Source organism: Rutidosis leptorrhynchoides, chromosome 4 (genome assembly GCF_046630445.1).
Source record: "Rutidosis leptorrhynchoides isolate AG116_Rl617_1_P2 chromosome 4, CSIRO_AGI_Rlap_v1, whole genome shotgun sequence".
NCBI classification, from domain to species: domain Eukaryota; kingdom Viridiplantae; phylum Streptophyta; class Magnoliopsida; order Asterales; family Asteraceae; genus Rutidosis; species Rutidosis leptorrhynchoides.
In genome coordinates, this window is record NC_092336.1 from 497403527 (window position 1) to 497422423 (window position 18897).

General features: G+C 35.3%; 2 protein-coding genes across 2 annotated transcripts; one reads left to right on the plus strand and one right to left on the minus strand.

Moving 5' to 3' along the window:
* The first annotated feature begins 9016 nt into the window (after positions 1-9016).
* LOC139839531 (uncharacterized) lies at positions 9017-14093 on the plus strand. The gene is made up of 3 exons (XM_071829611.1): positions 9017-9810; positions 12371-13045; positions 13606-14093. Exons 1-3 carry the CDS (start codon positions 9181-9183, stop codon positions 13933-13935), a joined length of 1635 nt encoding a protein of 544 aa, XP_071685712.1. The 5' UTR covers positions 9017-9180; the 3' UTR covers positions 13936-14093.
* Positions 14094-16025: 1932 nt separating this feature from the next.
* LOC139844715 (pentatricopeptide repeat-containing protein At1g59720, chloroplastic/mitochondrial) lies at positions 16026-17800 on the minus strand. The gene has a single exon (XM_071834935.1). It carries the CDS (start codon positions 17759-17761, stop codon positions 16220-16222), a length of 1542 nt encoding a protein of 513 aa, XP_071691036.1. The 5' UTR covers positions 17762-17800; the 3' UTR covers positions 16026-16219.
* Between the last annotated feature and the right edge of the window lie 1097 nt (positions 17801-18897).

Genomic DNA, 18897 nt, shown 5'->3' on the forward strand with positions numbered 1-18897 from the left:
CTGAACGAGGATGTAATTGTAAGCATTTTTGTTAAGTAGAAGTATTTTGATAAGTGTCTTGAAGTCTTTCAAAAGTGTATGAATACATATTAAAACACTATATGTATATACATTTTAACTGAGTCGTTAAGTCATCGTTAGTCGTTACATGTAAATGTTGTTTTGAAACCTTTAGGTTAACGATCTTGTTGAATGTTGTTAACCCATTGTTTATTATAACAAATGAGATGTTAAATTGTTATATTATCATGATATTATGATATATAATATATCTTAGTATGATGTATATACAGTTAAATGTCGTTACAACGATAATCGTTACATATATGTCTCGTTTCAAAATCATTAAGTTAGTAGTCTTATTTTTACATATGTATTTCATTGTTAATACACTTAATAATATATTTACTTATCATTTAACATAATTAACCAAGTGTATCAATATCTTAATTTGATTCATATGTACCTAGTAAGACGTTGTTATAACGATAATCGTTATATATATCGTTTTCGAGTTTCTTAAATTAATAGTCTCATTTTTATGTATATAACTCATTGTTAAAATACCTAATGAGATACATACTTATAATAAAAACATTTTAACTATATATATAACCATATATATGTCATCGTATAGTTTTTACAAGTTTTAACGTTCGTGAATCACCGGTCAACTTGGGTGGTCAATTGTCTATATGAAACATATTTCAATTAATCAAGTCTTAACAAGTTTGATTGCTTAACATGTTGGAAACATTTAATCATGTAAATATCAATCTCAATTAATATATATAAACATGGAAAAGTTCGGGTCACTACAGAGGTTATGAGCGTGTCACTTTCAAAATGGGTTTTCAAGCGGGATAGAGCTAAGGAAATTATGGGTAATTGATAATGCTAAAAACGAACATATATTTCATAGCATTATTCCTCAAGAAAGACAAGCTTTTAGTTGCAATTGTTCTATTTACAAGTGATATTCGTTTAAATAATAAAAGGTGAAGACAAAAGACAGATTCGACGAATTGAAGACGCAAACGACCAAAAAGCTCAAAAGTACAAAAGACAATCAAAGAGGTTCCAATTATTGATAAGAAACGTCTCGAAATTACAAGAGTACAAGATTCAAAACGCAAAGTACAAAATATAAAATTGTACGCAAGGACGTTCGAAAATCCGGAACCGGGACCAGAGTCAACTCTCAACGCTCGACGTAACGGACTAAAAATTACAAGTCAACTATGCACATAAATATAATATAATATTTAAATAATTCTTATAATTATTTATATATTATAATAAATAATAAAAACCGTCGGCAAGAAAGACTCCAAAGGGACTGAGCTGTAATTTCATTCTCCGCTACTCGCGGAGTTTGAAGGCAAAAATGCCGCGAGTCGCGGAGCCCCAAAAGTCGACTTTTCCTATAAAAGCAACCAAATTCTGATCGCAAATCATCATCTTTTTCTTCTTCTCTCATATATACGTAAAATATATATATATATAATTTATATTTTAATTTTAATTTTAATTATAATTCTAGTAATAAGGATATGTTAGCGAATGTTGTAAGGGTGTAAGTCGAAATTCTGTCCGTGTAACGCTACGCTATTTTTAATCATTGTAAGTTATGTTCAACCTTTTTACATTAATGTTTCGTAGCTAAGTTATTATTATGCTTATTTAAAACGAAGTAATCATGATGTTGGGCTAATTACTAAAATTGGGTAATTGGGCTTTGTACCATAATTGGGGTTTGGACAAAAGAACGACAATTGTGGAAATTAGACTATGAGCTATTAATGGGCTTTATATTTGTTTAACTAAATGATAGTTTGTTAATGTTAATATAAAGATTTACAATTGGGCGTCCCTATAAATTACCATATACACTCAATCGGACACGATGGGCGGGGTATTTATATGTACGAATAATCGTTCATTTAACCGGACACGGGAATGGATTAATAGCCACTAGAATAATTAAAACAGGGGTGAAATTATGTACAAAGGACACTTGGTATAATTGATAACAAAATATTAAAACCTTGGGTTACACTCAGTCGACATCCTGGTGTAATTATTAAACAAAGTATTAAAATCTTTTTACAGTTTAACTCCCCAATTAGTTGGAATATTTAACTTCGGGTATAAGGATAATTTGACGAGGACACTCGCACTTTATATTTATGACTGATGGACTGTTATGGACAAAAACCAGACGGACATATTAAATAATCCAGGACAAAGGACAATTAACCCATGGGCATAAAACTAAAATCAACACGTCAAACATCATGATTACGGAAGTTTAAATAAGCATAATTCTTTTATTTCATATTTAATTTCCTTTATTTTATATTTAATTGCACTTCTAATTATCGCATTTTTATTGTTATTGTATTTAATCTCACTTTTAATTATCGTACTTTTTAATTATCGCAAGTTTATTTTATCGCACTTTTATTATTCGCAATTTCATTTATCGTTATTTACTCCATGCTTTAATTTAAGTCTTGTATTTATTTTTAATATTTTACATTTGGTTTTAACTGCGACTAAAGTTTTAAAATCGACAAACCGGTCATTAAACGGTAAAAACCCCCCTTTATAATAATAATATTACTTATATATATATTTGTATTTTTATAAAAGTAAACTAATATAGCGTTGAGCTTTGTTTAAAAAAGATTCCCTGTGGAACGAACCGGACTTACTAAAAACTACACTACTGTACGATTAGGTACACTGCCTATAAGTGTTGTAGCAAGGTTTAAGTATATCCATTCTATAAATAAACAAATATCTTGTGTAAAATTGTATCGTATTTAATAGTGTTTCGTTGTAAAATTTAATAGTATTATATACCACTCCGCTACCACATCAGTAATGTTCGGGGGTATATTTATGAATCAAACCTAGTGTTTATCATCTCCGTTACGTCTACGTACTTTTCTGAAATATTGAATCACAATATTGATACGTAAGCATTTATATTTTATCTTTTATATACTAATAGTGTATCCATGTCTAGTGCTCGAGTATATATATTTATACAAGATTGTATGCTAAATTTCGTCGTTAAACAGTTTATGATGAATCACGAATTAAATACATATATTACTGGTAAAAGGTATATGATATACATGTTTTTGGAAAGCTGGCGAAAAATCAATAACTTTTCTTTTAGACACCGAATAGTTTCGATAAACGGATTAAAAGATATGATCAACTGAATTATGATTGACGTTAATTGAAATTGATTTTGAATCTGCAATTAAGATTTAAACAACTTGTTTACGAGATTGATAAAATGGATTTTTGAATATTACCAACCGAGTAAATGAATCCTTATATAAGGTACGCCTCGTTTTGTTGAACTACTGTCAAAATTGACTTTTTGAAACGACTTTGGATAACTTTTGTATGTCGATCTCGAGCATTAGGTTTGTGATACACTATGACCTGACCTAGCTTGATAGACATTTATTGACCAACATATGTTCTCTAGGTTGAGATCTACGATTATTTGGTAATCCGAGTTTCGGTCACATTATGATGAACAACTTTATGTGCTGCTAAGGTGAGTTTCATTTGCTCCCTTTTTAATTGCTTTTGCAATATATATTTTTGGGCTGAGAATACATGCAATTTATTTTAAACGCAATGGATACAAGTACATACTTAATTCTACACTGAGTTTGAACAGAAAATCCCTTAGCTTTGGTAACTAGTAGCTGCAGTACATAGGATATGGACTGGTGGGCGCGAATAACAGTATATGGATCCATAGGGCTTGACATCCCCGTCCGAGCTAGAACACTAGCCTTTTAACGTACGTATGCTATTTGAGAAGCGTACACGTTGGTTTGCGTGTATTTTTAAGATGATTATACAAAGGGTACAAATTATATATACGTTAAGTTTAGTTACCAGGGTGCTCAATTTCGTAGAATATTTTGATAAACGTTTCTGGATGGAACAACTGAAATCTTGTGATCCACTTTTATATACAGATTATGCGAAACACTAAAACTATGAACTCACCAACCTTTGTGTTGATACTTGTTAGCATGTTTATTCTCAAGTTCCTAGAAGTCTTCCACTGTTTGCTTATATGTTAGACAAGCTATGTGCATGGAGTCGTAAATGGCATATTTTTCAAGGAAACGTTGCATTCACCAAATCATCACCATGTATCTTATTTTGACTGCATTGTCAACGGAAGTACTATTGTAAACTATTATTTACAGTGATTGTCTATATGTAGAAATCATCAGATGTCGAAAACCTTTGATTTAAATATTCATTTATGGTGTGCCTTTTCAAAAGAATGCAATGTTTATAAAACGTATCATATAGAGGTCAAATACCTCGCAATGAAATCGATGAATGACGTGTTCGTCCATATGGATTTGGAGCGATTGTCACAGTACAAGGGGCCTAAATCGAAAAGTTCTCGAAAATCATCAAAGATGTTTAACTTTTCCTTTTTGTAGGTGCGAAGTAGCGATAGTGATGGTGGTTAATCTTTCTTCCCAAGTTTGATTGGTCATTCTCTCCCTCTCTTTTTTTTTCTTTCTTTTTTTTGTTAGTCTTTACTTAGTGTTTTCGTATTTCGTTTTATGCCTTTGATCCCATGGTTAGGTGCGGGATCGGTTAGGTTTTTTGTTAGTTTTTTTTAGCTCAGTTCTATTTGGTTATATGTTTCTATTTGGACTTTCAATTTTATTGAAGTCTCGTAACTTATCAAAGTTTTAGTTTTTTCGTAATAATAATAATAATAATAATAATAATAATAATAATAATAATAATAATAATAATGATGTTATTCATGGAAGATTTTGGTTTAATAATTGTTTGTTATCATGTGCCCAAGAGCACAAGTATAATCAATTAATCAATCAATCAATAATGATAACAATAATCAATTACCGTGTTGCTGCACCGCCGACTACCGAGCTCCATATTCAATTGCGGCCTCTACATTGTTGTTGCGGAATCGCCGTGTATTTTGTGTCTGTCTTCACTCTATGATTGGTAAGATTAAGCTTGATTTCTTTTACCTCAGATCTATCTATTTTGCTCTAGACTTGCAGAGAATGGAATTGCAGGCATACGGAGGTAACATTTTTTGTTAACTGAATCTGAATCTGATTCTGAATCCCACCTAGTAGTTACTCTGTTACTCCGTTTTATTTTTTTCGAAAGGGACCCACCTAGTAGTTACTCAGATCTTGATTGTTAATTTGGGTTCCCTGGGTTTTGTGTGAAAGAGATATGATTTGATGGATTGAGGGTTGTAGCAGCTAGCAGGAAGATTTTGGGAGAAGATAGAGTCTGCATCATTACTCAATTGAATTTGTGCCCACAAGGTGTTTGTTAAAAGTCCCCAGTTTTTTCTTGGCTTCATGGTTATAATTTTATTGGTGTATGGGGATTTTGTCTCTGTCATTTTAGCTATGCACTACAACTAAAGGTTGTGTGCAGTTATGTCGCATGCCACAGTGAAGTTTCATTGTCCCTTTGTGGGTCTTAGTGGCTGTCAAAATGGGAGTGGAAATGGGCTTGTTAGAAGTTCTCTTATCAAGCATCTTAGTGATCGTCATTGTGGTATCGATGCGCGGGATATCACTCGACATTCTCTTACTTCTAATTTGGGTGTTTATACTGAGGCTGATGTTACTTTTAGGCGTATGGGGATTTGGTTATGTGGTGTTTGCTACAAAACACACACGGTACGTGCTAAGTGCCGTCATGGTAGGGGCCCGGATGTGCCGCCCCCCGATGAGGGAAATGGTGTTGTTCGTTTTGTGCTTCATCATTTTTCCAAGCCACTAGCTCCCTCTTCTCCTGCTCGACTTTGTATTGAGGATGGTTCGGTGCGTGATCATAACGATGGTTTTGACGTGGCTCTCCTGGATCAGTTGTTCTCTAAGGGGTTTCGCACGGTTAAGTCTATCCCTCCCAAGTGTCTTTGGGGTTTTCTCGGGTTTTGAAAGGTGCTCTTGATAAGGTGATCTCTAAGCCTGATGACATTTCTAGTTGGGTCTCTTTGTTGGTGTTACCCCTTTGTACCCTTAAAACCTTTCGGCCACGGAGTAGTCGTGAGTCTAGGTCTTCGATAAAGCGTCGGCATCAGGAAGAGAATATTTCCCGTGCTATTTGCTCTTGGGGGACAGCGGGTGGGAGTTTACAGCTTGTGAGGGAGTATTTGGCAGAGGATTCTCCTATGTTGTCAGTGGTTGATGATGAGGTCCTTGATTTGGAAGAGCGTAATATTAAGCAGTGTCGTAGGAAGATTTGTGATGGCCATTTCACCGCTGCAGCTCGTGTTCTTTCTTCATCAGGCGTTGCTCCTTATAATGACGCCACACTGGCGGACTTGCTGTCTAAGCACCCTTCTTCTATCGCTCCATCCTTGCCTGATATGACGGTTGATCACCTTCACCTCGTTACGACTTCTGCTGTTGTTTTGGGCCAGATTAAAAGTTTTCCTCGGGGCACTTCATGTGGTAGGGATGGTTTACGTGCACAACACCTTATCGATTACTTGAGTGGTGCTGCTGTGGCAGTCTCGGATGAGTTGGTTGGCTCTATTACCGGAGTCGTTAATCTCTTTCTAGCTGGAAGGTGCCCTATGGAATTAGGAGAGTATATTGCTAGTGCTCCCCTCACACCGCTTGTCAAGCCCGGCGGTGGTCTTCGTCCTATAGTTGTGGGTACTGTTTGGCGACGTCTTGTTTCGAAGGTTGGCGCTGCTATGGTTGGCCAGTCTTTGGGAAGTTACTTCGATGGTCTTCAGTTTGGTGTTGGTGTTTCTTCAGGTGGTGAGGCTATTCTTCATGCTGTGAATCGGCTGATTGAGGATCGTGACTCTGATGTTAGCCTCTCTATGTTATTAGTTGATTTTCAAAATGCCTTCAATCTAGTTGATCGTACGGTCATGTTACGTGAAGTTCGCCGCCTTTGTCCGAGCATTTCTCGGTGGGTTGAATTTTGCTACTCTAATCCAGCCAGATTGTATTATGGGAACCACACATTATGGTCTTCTCAGGGGGTGCAACAGGGTGATCCCCTTGGTCCGCTGCTTTTTGCTTTGGTCCTACAACCCTTGGTTTCTAAAATCAGAGATAATTTTGAGGTTTGTCTTCAGGCGTGGTATTTGGATGATGGTACTATTATTGGGGACACTTTGGTGGTGGGGAAGGTTTTGCATTTGATTATGGAGGATGGGCCTCGTTTTGGGCTGCATCTCAACGTTGAAAAAACAGAAATTTTCTGGCCTACAGAGGACCCTCGCAGCAGGCAAGTAGGTGTCTTTCCTCCTAATATTGCTCGGCCTTTAAATGGTGTTAAGTTGCTTGGGGCCCCCGCAAGTTCCGATCCTGGTTTTAGTAGTGAACTGGTGATGCAAAGGGTGACCAAGTCCATTGCGCTTATGGATAAGGTTGCTAAGCTTGGTGATCCTCAGTGTGAGTTGTTGTTGCTTAGGGCATGTACGGGAGTTTCTAAACTCTACTTTTCCTTGCGTACTTGTCCTCCTAGTATATTTGAGGCGGCTCAACGCGCTTTCGATGGAGCCCTTCGATCTTCCTTGGAGCGTATTGTTACTGCTTCAGGGCCTGGGTTTGGTGATTGGCAGTGGCGGCTTGCCACCTTGCCATTTGCATTTGGAGGGATTGGTGTTTATTCTGCGGGAGATGTTCGTCATTATGCTTTTCTGGCTTCTCGATTACAGTCTGCTGGATTGCAGACCAAGCTCCTACGTCATGCGGGTATTGTTGGTCTTGGTCGTGCTTTTGAAGATGCATTGGGTCTGTTTAATAAAACGGTTGGGTTTGATATTTTAGGTAATCCGAGTGAGGTCGCTGCCCCAATACTCATGAAGAAATTGGCAGATGTTTATTTCACAAAGGTTACCGCTTCTGCAGAATCCACTTTTTCGTTATCTCCCCGACAATCGGCCTTATGGAAATCACAGCAGAGTGATCACACCTCTGCTTGGCTAAGGGCAGTCCCTATTTTGGGGTTGGGTCAGACGATGAACGCAAAGACTTACCGATGTGTGTTGTGCTACTGGTTAGGTGTTCCATTGTTCTCTATCTCGACGACATGCTCTGCCTGTTCAAGGGTTTTTACTGGGGATATTTTTGGGGATCACGCGGTGTCTTGTGCTGGTATGGTGGGTATTAAGCATCGGCATAATATTGTCCGGGATTCCGTTGTTGATGTTTGTTATCGATCTGGGATTTCAGCGAGAAAGGAGGTTGACATTGGGTTGTCTGGAGGGAACGACAGGGCCCTCAGACCTGCAGATGTGTTACTTTATTCCTGGGATTGTGGTCGCGATGTTTGTGTTGACTTGACAGGGTCTTCTCCTTTGACACAGTCTGGGCTTTCTGACTTTGTCCCTGGACGTGCTGTGATTAATGCGGCTCGTCGGAAGCGGGTCAAGTACGAATCTAGTTGTCTGGCGATTGGTTATGGTTTCATTCCTTTCTCATTTTCTTCCCTTGGGGAATTAGAGAAGGAGGCTGTTTCTTTGCTAAAGCGGGTTCAGAAGAGTTCGATGGCGCAATATATTGGTGCCGGTGCTGCTGCTCATATTTTTATTAGGATAGGTTTTGCAATTGCTAGAGGTGTGGGGGCCCAGATTGTCTCTAGGCTTCCCACTAATTTTTTGTAAGTTTTAAAACTTTTAAGTTTATAATAATAATAATAATAATAATAATAATAATAATAATAATAATAATAATAATAATAATAATAAATAATGTAAATTGCAAGGGAAAAGTACAAATAATCGATGATAAAGCAATCCTTCTCGAAGAGTTTCATAGTTGTGCTAACTTGTTCTATCTATTGATGTTTCTCTTGGAAGTCGGTCCCACTTCTTTTTAATCTAAAGGTCCATATTTATAGAAGACAATTACATTCAAACAAGCCACTTCTTTTTTCTCATTAAACATTACGCCATTCTCATGCTATACTTATTTTATACTCCGTAATTCACTAAAGTCGGTACAACTCTATCATATATGTTTATTTTAATTTGAATACCATGCAATAATTATCATATCATATACAAGTTTTATATATATTTTTATTTACATAAATACCACGTTTTTAAGACTTAATTGTGTAATTATTTGTTCTTCAATAGTTACAATCTATAAAATGGAATTCTTTGAGAAATTAGTGGCGGTGAGACTGAAAACACACCTAGACAAGTACTTGGTAGCCGACGACGATCAAGTGAACGTCCGACAAAGTCGAAGTGGTGGTGGAACACGACGAGCACGGTGGTTGATCGAACACGTTGACTCAAACAGTCACGTGATCCGTCTCAAAAGCTGTTACGGCAGTTACTTAACGGCGTCAAATACGCCTTTTCTTCTAGGCATGACAGGTAAAAAAGTTGTGCTTCAAACGTTGCAACAAGAAAGTAATAAAGATTTAGCGATGGAATGGCAACCGGTGAGGGACGGGTTTCAAGTGAAGTTAAAAACGTGTGACGGGACGTATTTGAGGGCGAACGGAGCGATGATACCGTGGAGGAATACGGTGACACATGATAGTAGTAATACGAGTTCGAATCATAATTGGATATTGTTTGATGTTGAGGGTGTTGATGTACAAGAAGATGAGGAGTTTAATGATTATTTGGCGATGGTTACGGGTTATTCGTCGGTTTCGGATCATGAAATTTCGGGTCGGGAATTTGGTGGTGGATCGCCTGCAGTATCGATTAAGTCTTCGTTTAGCTTCTCACCCAGGAGTCCCATTTTATCGTCATTATTCAACAAGGTTTTTTACTTTTCTAATTCCTTTATATTTTATTATTTTTTACGGAATATTTGCTAATTTTATTTCATATAATACACAAATATAACAATATATATATATATATATATATAATATATATAAAATAATGCCTCCTTCCATCTAAGAACAATTTGTCTACGTAACAATAATTACAGAAAATTAAACATTTATTCACACATATATATTATATATACAAGTTAATAAAAAAAGTGTGAATTTAATATTCATCACGCTTATAAATATGTCTACATGTATAGATTAAAAAAATTATAGTTTTTTATTTGGCAAAAAAAAAAAAAAAGATTATATTAATAATATAAAAACGTCATACAAAAACAGACCAGTGCATACACTTACTCATACACCGAATCAAATACAAACATCACAACCTACAAGCTTAATAGCCATACAAAAACAACTCTATGCGAGACTGCTCCATCTTTCATAGCACGCCAGGGAAAGAGCCATATTAATAACTTTTGATGCAGCTTTCCATCTCTCCACTCCAGCTCCCACATACTCTCCAATCTCTTAACATCATTCGTATGTTTGACTTTCAAAGTCAACATTTTCACTTTCATATAGTCAGTAACAACTTTGCATAATTCATTTTCATTTCTTCTTCTATTCTTGAATAACCTCCACATTTTTTCTTGCCACAAGAAATAAGTCACTGTAGCAAACATTAATTTATTAACCACATTCCAGATTTGTTTCGATGATGGATAGATCATAAGCCTTTCAACCACTTCACTGAATTTATTTGACAGCCCTTTGAACAACAACATTTTCATCTTGTTCCAGACTATTGAAGCATAGTGACATTGAAACAAAATGTGTTCAACAGAATCATTAACACCATTATACAAAGACAAATAAAATCTAATACATACAAGAATGAATGTATAATTTAAATAAAATGTGTTCATCATTATACATTGTATAAATATAGTTTTACATATAAAATTGTAAGAATAAAATGTACGAACTTATTATATATAAAGACAAATTCAATTACATTTAAAAATATAAATAAAATTGTTACACTTCATTCCTTTTCACAATGTATATCAAATTAGATCTTTAACGTGTTACATGAATAATACATTCAATTTGATTATCAAACAAATTATTATCATTTAAAACTAAATTTATTCAGAGACTTTGAATCATTCAGATTATGAATCATTTAAGCTAAATCATTCCGTTTCATTAAACGCAACAATAGTAGCGGGTTAGTTTAGAGGGTTAAAGTATACACTAAATTTTTATAAAGATCTAATTTTATAAGATGACAATAATGAAAATTGGCAAGGACTGGAGCTGGGGGAAAAATTTGATCATTATTGACTTATGACTCATTCTTTTCTAAAAAAACTTTTTTATTACATTTTTTTTTTCTATTTATAAATTATACCAAATTTGATATGCATAGTGTAATTATAAAATAAATATAAATATAGATGTGTAATGTATATAGTGGGATCATGTGTTGCTGAAAATGATTTTCCGTCACAATACATGAATTGTCTCTACTTCTAAAAAATGTTTTTATCTAACAAAATTACTTCTCGCAACAACGCACATCACTTGTTCGTTAACAAGAATGACATGATTTTGTACAAGAATATTTTTAGTTTTATTTAGACACTATCATCATGAGAATTTGATCGCTAATAATGAGTCACCAAGTCAATGACCGTAAAACACGAAGGCTATGCCCAATGAAGCACATCATGAAGCACATTACTCGGTTCAATTCTTGACTATGTCAAATTGTTCAAAAAGGAAGTGTGACTAGAGGGTGCGCATAATGCGCATGTGCAATTCATTCGGTAGTTTTTTCTAAAATTAGTATTGACACAGTTTTTTTTGTTGAAGTTATCATTTTCAATGTGAGGCACATAAAGTTCAAGTCTTCGTACATATTTAGTTCAATTTATATAGATATAGCATGTCACTTAATTACTATAGCTTATAATTGAAATATTTTGACTTTATGATTAAAGTGACCATGAAAATAAAAACAAGTGAGATTTTTTTTAGGCAAACTCACAACATAATTTTCACACGAAAATATATACATAATATTTAACTCAGGGCTTGAACTCATAATCACAATGTCAGTACCTGGTACCGACAAATCAATGATCCTTTGGTTAAAAATAAATGAGATTTTTTAATTCTTAAAATAAAATGGAAAAGTGAAAAATGTATTATAGTATTTCTTTTTAACCATTCTTTTGGGAAATTAATAAAGAAGCTTCGTTTCTACTTGGAAAAGGTAAAAAGTTGGGGGAGTTTGAGTTGGTCTATGATTTGAGTCAAACATTGCTGGCGTTGAGTGTCAAATTTGTCACACGGTGCCACGTCGGATATATAATGAAAATATATCACAGCATATACGCATCTACACGTCAACAAACAAATAAATAACTCCTCCGCCTTTCTAATCCTATAAAACAAGAACCATTTCATTGTTGCCGGAAATAAATATTCTCCGATTTAATTAATTCATTCATTGAAAACTGAAACTCTACAGGGAAGGTTTTCATTTCAAGACAAAACAACAACAAAAAAACCAACAACAGCGTCGTTTTTAGGAGTAATGGATCTATTCCACAACGCAAAAGCCGTACGTCTCAAAAACCATCATAACAAATATCTTCACGCCGAAGAAGATGAAGAATCCGTCGGCCAAGATCGGAACGGCGCTTCTAAAAACAACCGGTGGACAGTCGAATTTGTCACCAATACCTCCGACGATCACAACAACAAACCAACAATCATCCGTCTTAAATCATGTTACAACAAGTACTTAACTGCTTCAAACCAGCCTTTCTTACTCGGTATGACTGGCCGGAAAGTGCTTCAAACGGTGCCACGTCGGCTAGACTCGTCGGTAGAGTGGGAGCCCATTCGGGAAGGGAATCAGGTAAAGCTTAGGACGAGGTACGGGCAGTACTTGAGGGCTAACGGTGGGCTGCCACCCTGGAGAAACTCGGTTACACATGATGTACCTCACCGGACGGCTACACAAGAGTGGGTTCTATGGGATGTTGATGTTGTGGATATTGTTGTGCAGTCGCCGGCACCGGGACCACCGCCGCCGTTGCCGGTGGTTAATCATTCTGACTCGTTTACTTCAACTACCTCATCGGAAGAGAATTATTACGGCAGTGCATCCCCGAAAGCCAATTTCAACCATCAACATCAGGTATGATACTAATTTTTTTTTTTTTTTTTTTTTTTTGCAATTTTATATTTTATATATTTTTTTTTTTTTTTAGTATGATGGTTAGTCGGTCAAGAATATCGTGAATATACATTTAGATAATATGCTTTTGGATAATAAAACAAAAGTAACAACAAAAATAATTACGACTTTATTTGGATTTTGCAAATACCAAATATTCAATTAGATTTAGAGTCAAATTTTTATTGTCTAAAAATATTTCGACATTTATCAAAAAAAATCCCGGGGTATTCAACTATAAATAAAAATATCTATTATCTATTATCTATTGTACGTATATAGTTACTGCTATTGCCTAATGTACATTAATTGTACGAGTATATTCACGCAGTTTAAATGATGAAAATTTATCGGATACTTATAATACCGATAATTGCAAGTTACATGGAGTAATAAAATAGATACTAATTTTTTTTTATTGAAATTTCCTACAATTTTCACACACTCGACCTTTATTTCTTTAATGTGGATTATGATTTGTGTATAAGATGACACTTATATAATTATGATGTTAATTGCAGTCGACTAATAGTGATTGGCATCGTAGCAGCAGCAATGTCAGCTCACCTCCAAAGTTTGAAGATGGAAGGACAATATATTACCATGTCATTTCTGAAGATTTTGGAGAAATGGATGAAAATGCGCAAGGATTTGCCATTACGTTTAAGGGCAATAACGTTGTTGAATTAACCCGAAAACTAGAGGAAGAAACGGGGCTAAAGGACGTAACTGTATGTACCCGCAGTCCACTAAACGGAAAGCTTTACCCTCTCCGCTTGCAACTTCCGCCCAACAACGTTACCATGAAAGTTGTGGTTGTTCAGAATTCTTACTTTGATTCAGAAGTTTGATTTATTATCATTATATTAGTGATATAATAAAATAATAATTGTGTTTTTGTACATAAGGAAGGATATAAATTTTGAGATTGCTAGTGTGTTTGATAATGATAGTGGTAGTATATGTATAAGTTCAACTTTTATGTTTATATGATGCAGGATTTTATTTATTTATTTATTTAAATTATTCTCGTTGTAAATAGATTATACCAAGGTTGCAAAAGACGTGAGACGGGGTCCAGACGGTCGGGTCCTAAAAAGGTCGAGACGTTCAAGACGGGGTCGAGACGGGGGTCGAGACGGGGGTCGAGACGGACGTTGACCAAAGTTGACTTTTAAATATATAAGTATAAAAAAGCATATATGTACACATATTTTAAAGCTAAAAACTTCAATCGATTAATTTGTACCCATAATTGTTATCATCGTCAATTTAATACAAAAATTTCAAACTAAAATACGATATATTTCACCGATTTTACCGATTTTCTGGCTTTTCTGAATTTTGACCGACTTTGACCCCATTTTTTTCAACTTTGACCCGAAGTTTGACCGTTGACTGTCATATTAGACGGTTTTCTTCGAGACGGGACGGGCTAGTCACCAAACCGTCGAGACGGGCGTCGCAACGGCTCGAGACGGGGTGTTTTACAACAGAGGATTATACGGAGCACACGGAGTATATTTTACTACAAATGAGTTGATTGATTTGATGCTGTAGACAGGAAAACACAAACTACTAAGCATACTATTACGTGATCCAACAAGATTATGTTCAATCAACTACATGGATGTAGCCGTAAAACGCGTTAAAAAGATATTAGCGTGTGGACTTTGTATTAGGTACGTGACTAAGACTCGACCTTTAATCATCATGTGCAAGTTATTATCCTAGATACCCCATATGCCATTTGGCAATTAAAGCGATTTGAGTTGTATATTATTTTTTGGGCATAAAGTTGACTCGTGCAAGTTGTTTGTTACTACCTCTACAAGTGTAATTGGTAATCTCTAATAAATATCCTGAAGAATTAAACTAGGATTATTAGTTAACTTGTTTTAAAATATGTCGACAGTTTTTCACTTTTTGATGGTTTTTAACAATGCTCCATTCACTCAATAAAAGACATTAGAGACCCTGCTACTATTTATGTAAGATATGCATGTATCTTAGGTCTGTTATAATGACTAACTTTAACCAATATTCAAGGGATATCGAGTTTGTAATAGTATAAGCGCAAAAAAAAAAAAAAAAAAATAAATAAAAAAAATAAAACAAAATAAAAAATGAGCTCAAATATATTAAATATGTCCTGATGCCTTAATGACGTTTTATTAAAAATGTCGTTATCATTCTTCTATCTATATCTATATCTATATTTCTGTATTATACTCCGTAATATATATAGTCCGTAATACCTAAGATACATTTAAAATATTAAACACTCAAATATACTAGTAATTAAATAACTGTATATGTGACTCATGAAGACAGGTTAGGGCTATCATTTATCACTGACCATTGGCTATTTGTCTATTCCATTTTTTTTTTTCCTACCATATTTTAATGAATAAGACACAATCTTACAATGAATCATTTAACACTAAAAATAATCCAATTCACACGGTGAAAGATATTGTACTAATACTTATATACTAAAAATGTAAGACCTACAAGGTTCAAACCTGGTAAAAATCATGGCTCAGAAGTCAGAAACAAGATTAGGCTAATAAACAGCTACAAAACTTTGTAAATACATCCCTAGCAAAAACACAACTATAAAAAGCTAGAATAAGAATTTCATCATCTTATCATTTTTCGTTCAATTTCTTGTATTATGGGTAGCTCTCAACTATTTAGTAATAGGTATGTACACAATATGCCAGAACACCCAAACATTAGGAGTAGCGATTCATTTCATTTAACCGTGTGTGCGTGTGTGTGTGTGTCAACATCAATCCTAGCACAGCAATATCCTTTAACTCATAGCAAAGTTTACAAGTCTGTATATTTATTAGCTAAGACTTCAAAGTTGAGCTAAAATTAGTTGTGCTATAACTGAAAGTATCAATCTCTTCTTTCACATAAAGATGTAGGGAGGACACGTAGTTTCTTGTATGTGAAAGTCTAACATAACCATATTGTTGATACAATTCTCATTTGAACCAAATTCAAGTTCTTATTAACCACATCATAACCTGTAGCTCAATATGCTTACAATTATAAACATGTAAAAATGTAAAGATGCAATCTGAGGGTTATTATTATAGCTTCTAAGAATTTTAAGTACAAAAATCAGTAAATTTGAGAAAGTGACGTGTCACCTGCAAAGAACTCATGAGTCACACCGTCTATTTCAATGGTGCTACAGCCAGGTTCCTTGGCAACACCCTTATCGGTCATAAACTTTCTTACCGAACTAACCTCGTCCCACTTACGAGCCACTGCATAAACTCTGGACAAAAGCACATACACACCACTAAAATTACCACCTTCTTCTGACTCCATAATTTTATTGGCCATTTCTTCACTAATCTCAATTCCCAAAGTTCTCTTGGAACAAGCATCAAGAATGCTCCTCCAAATTACATCATCAGGTTTAATGTGCATATTGGACACGACATCTAGTGCTTCGGATATTAGCCCGGCTCTAGCTAACAGGTCAACCAAACACCCATAATGTTCCAACACCGGTTCAATGCCGTATATTGTAGTCATAATGGTGAAATAGTTCCGGCCCTCGTTGACAAGGCCATTATGCCTACAAGCACTTAATACCCCACTGAACGTAATGGAATTGGGCATTAGTCCTCCTTCATTGACCATTTGTCTGAAGTAATCTAAAGCTGCCACAACCTGCCCATGCATCGCGAATCCAAGAATCATTGTGTTCCATGAAGTCACATCACGTTTTGACATTCGTTGAAAAACCGATTTAGCGTTTTCTAACGAACCACATTTACAATACATATCTAGCAGACAATTATTAACCAATACATCATCAGCCACTTGAGTGTCACGTGTTCTCAAGATGTATGCATGAGCCCACATTCCGAGTGATAAGGCTCCTAAACAGGCACAAGCACGTAAGACACTCTGAATAGCGAAACTATCCGCTTCAAAACTTTCCTGCATCTCGCGAAAACACATTAACGCATCATCAAACTCATTCAACTGAACAAGGGTATCAATCATGACATTCCATGAAACAACACTTCTTTCCGGCATTTCATCGAACACGTGTCGTGCATCTTCCAAGCATCCACAAGACCCATAAAAATGGATCAAACTGTTGTTGATATAAACATCTGATGCAAGACCCATCTTAACGATATGCGCATGTAGCTGTATGCCTTCAGTCATAGCAAACAAATAAGCACAAGCCTTCAGCACAAAAGGGAACGTGTGCTTATCAGGGGTAACAACATTCTCTTGCTGGCTGCATAACATTTGAAGGTAGAGTAAAAAAGCTTGATGCTTTCGATCGGTGCTCCGAGAACAAGCTCTGATAAGCGTGTTCCAAGCAAAAGAATTAGGATACTGGATATGTGTATGGAAGAAGAGGAAAGCATAATCAAGGTCGTAAAGAGATGAAAAATGAAGAATTCGAGAGTTAAGAAAAAGGGTAAGGGGATGATTAGTGCAAGTGGTACGGAGTGTGTGCGCGTGAATTTGTTTCAATTGAGACATTGAGCTGCTGCTGCTGTTGTTGCTGCTGCATTGGTTCAATAATTCAAGGAGACGGTGGTGATGGTTTGTTGTTTGGACATGGTGATTGTAGTTGTATTTGATGGTGGCTACCGGTGCTAGTGCAAGAACCATATTTGCAACTACCATTATTATAAGATTATCAACTTTATTTTCATGATTCTTTCACTCCCAAATCCCAATCTTACAGAGTTTTTCAAAACTTGGCAAGATGCAATTATTGCATTTTTAATAACGTGCATTAGGGAGAGGTTATGGGTTCGATCTTTAGGGATGACATGATTTTATTTAAAACAACTAAACACCAATAAGGGTGGTATAATATTGACTATATAGGGAGGTTTTGCTGGATTCATTCACGGACCTGTACTCAGGAACACTGTTCGCATAGTTTTATTACTCCTGAGAGGAGTTCATACATTTCTAGTAACTGGGCTAGTAAAAGCCCATTTATGCCCTTTCTCCAACCCAAAGTGGGCTAGTACAAGATATATATATATATATATATATATATATATATATATATATATATATATATATATATATATATATATTAATTGTCGTAAAAAAGCTTGAATCTTATTGGCTACAATTCTACAAACACTACTTTTTACTGTTATACTGTAGCAAATCCTTTTTTTTTTTGTTTTTTTTTTGTAATTTTCATCTCCAAAGTCTTCAGGTACTTTCTTCACCAAATTGCCCAAATCAAAAACCTAAAGCACCATCGCCATCAAAACTCTGAATCAGCATCGCCATCATCCATGCGATTGTTGATTGATTGATTGATTGTTGATCGAATGCTAATGAAAAGAACCTAAACCACCATCCACATCCCTGCTTTGGCAGGCTGGATGTTTAAAACTGAAAATACGATCTTTTATGCTACTGTAGAGTCCGGATTAGATACTTCGATAACAATCTTTCACTTCGCTTTTCTCCCTCTACTTTCTTTTAGGTATGTTTTTTCAGTTTTTTTTTCCCATTTGATGCGTCTGTTTTAAGTTTCTTGAGGTGTTTTCCGTTTGTGTTCTTCATTAGGGTTTGTAGTTTAGTGTTCATTCTGTGTTTAACTCTAACGTATTTTGATTATTTGACTGTTGCTTGGATTTTTTCTAATACAGTTTCGGACTTCACTTTTCTGCTTCGACTTTCAGGTATGTTCTTTTTTAAGGTTTTTTCCCTTTCATCTAATGCGTTTGTTTTATGTTTGCTGAGGTGGTTTTCGTTTGTGTTCTTCATTAGGGTTTGTTGTTTAGTGTTGA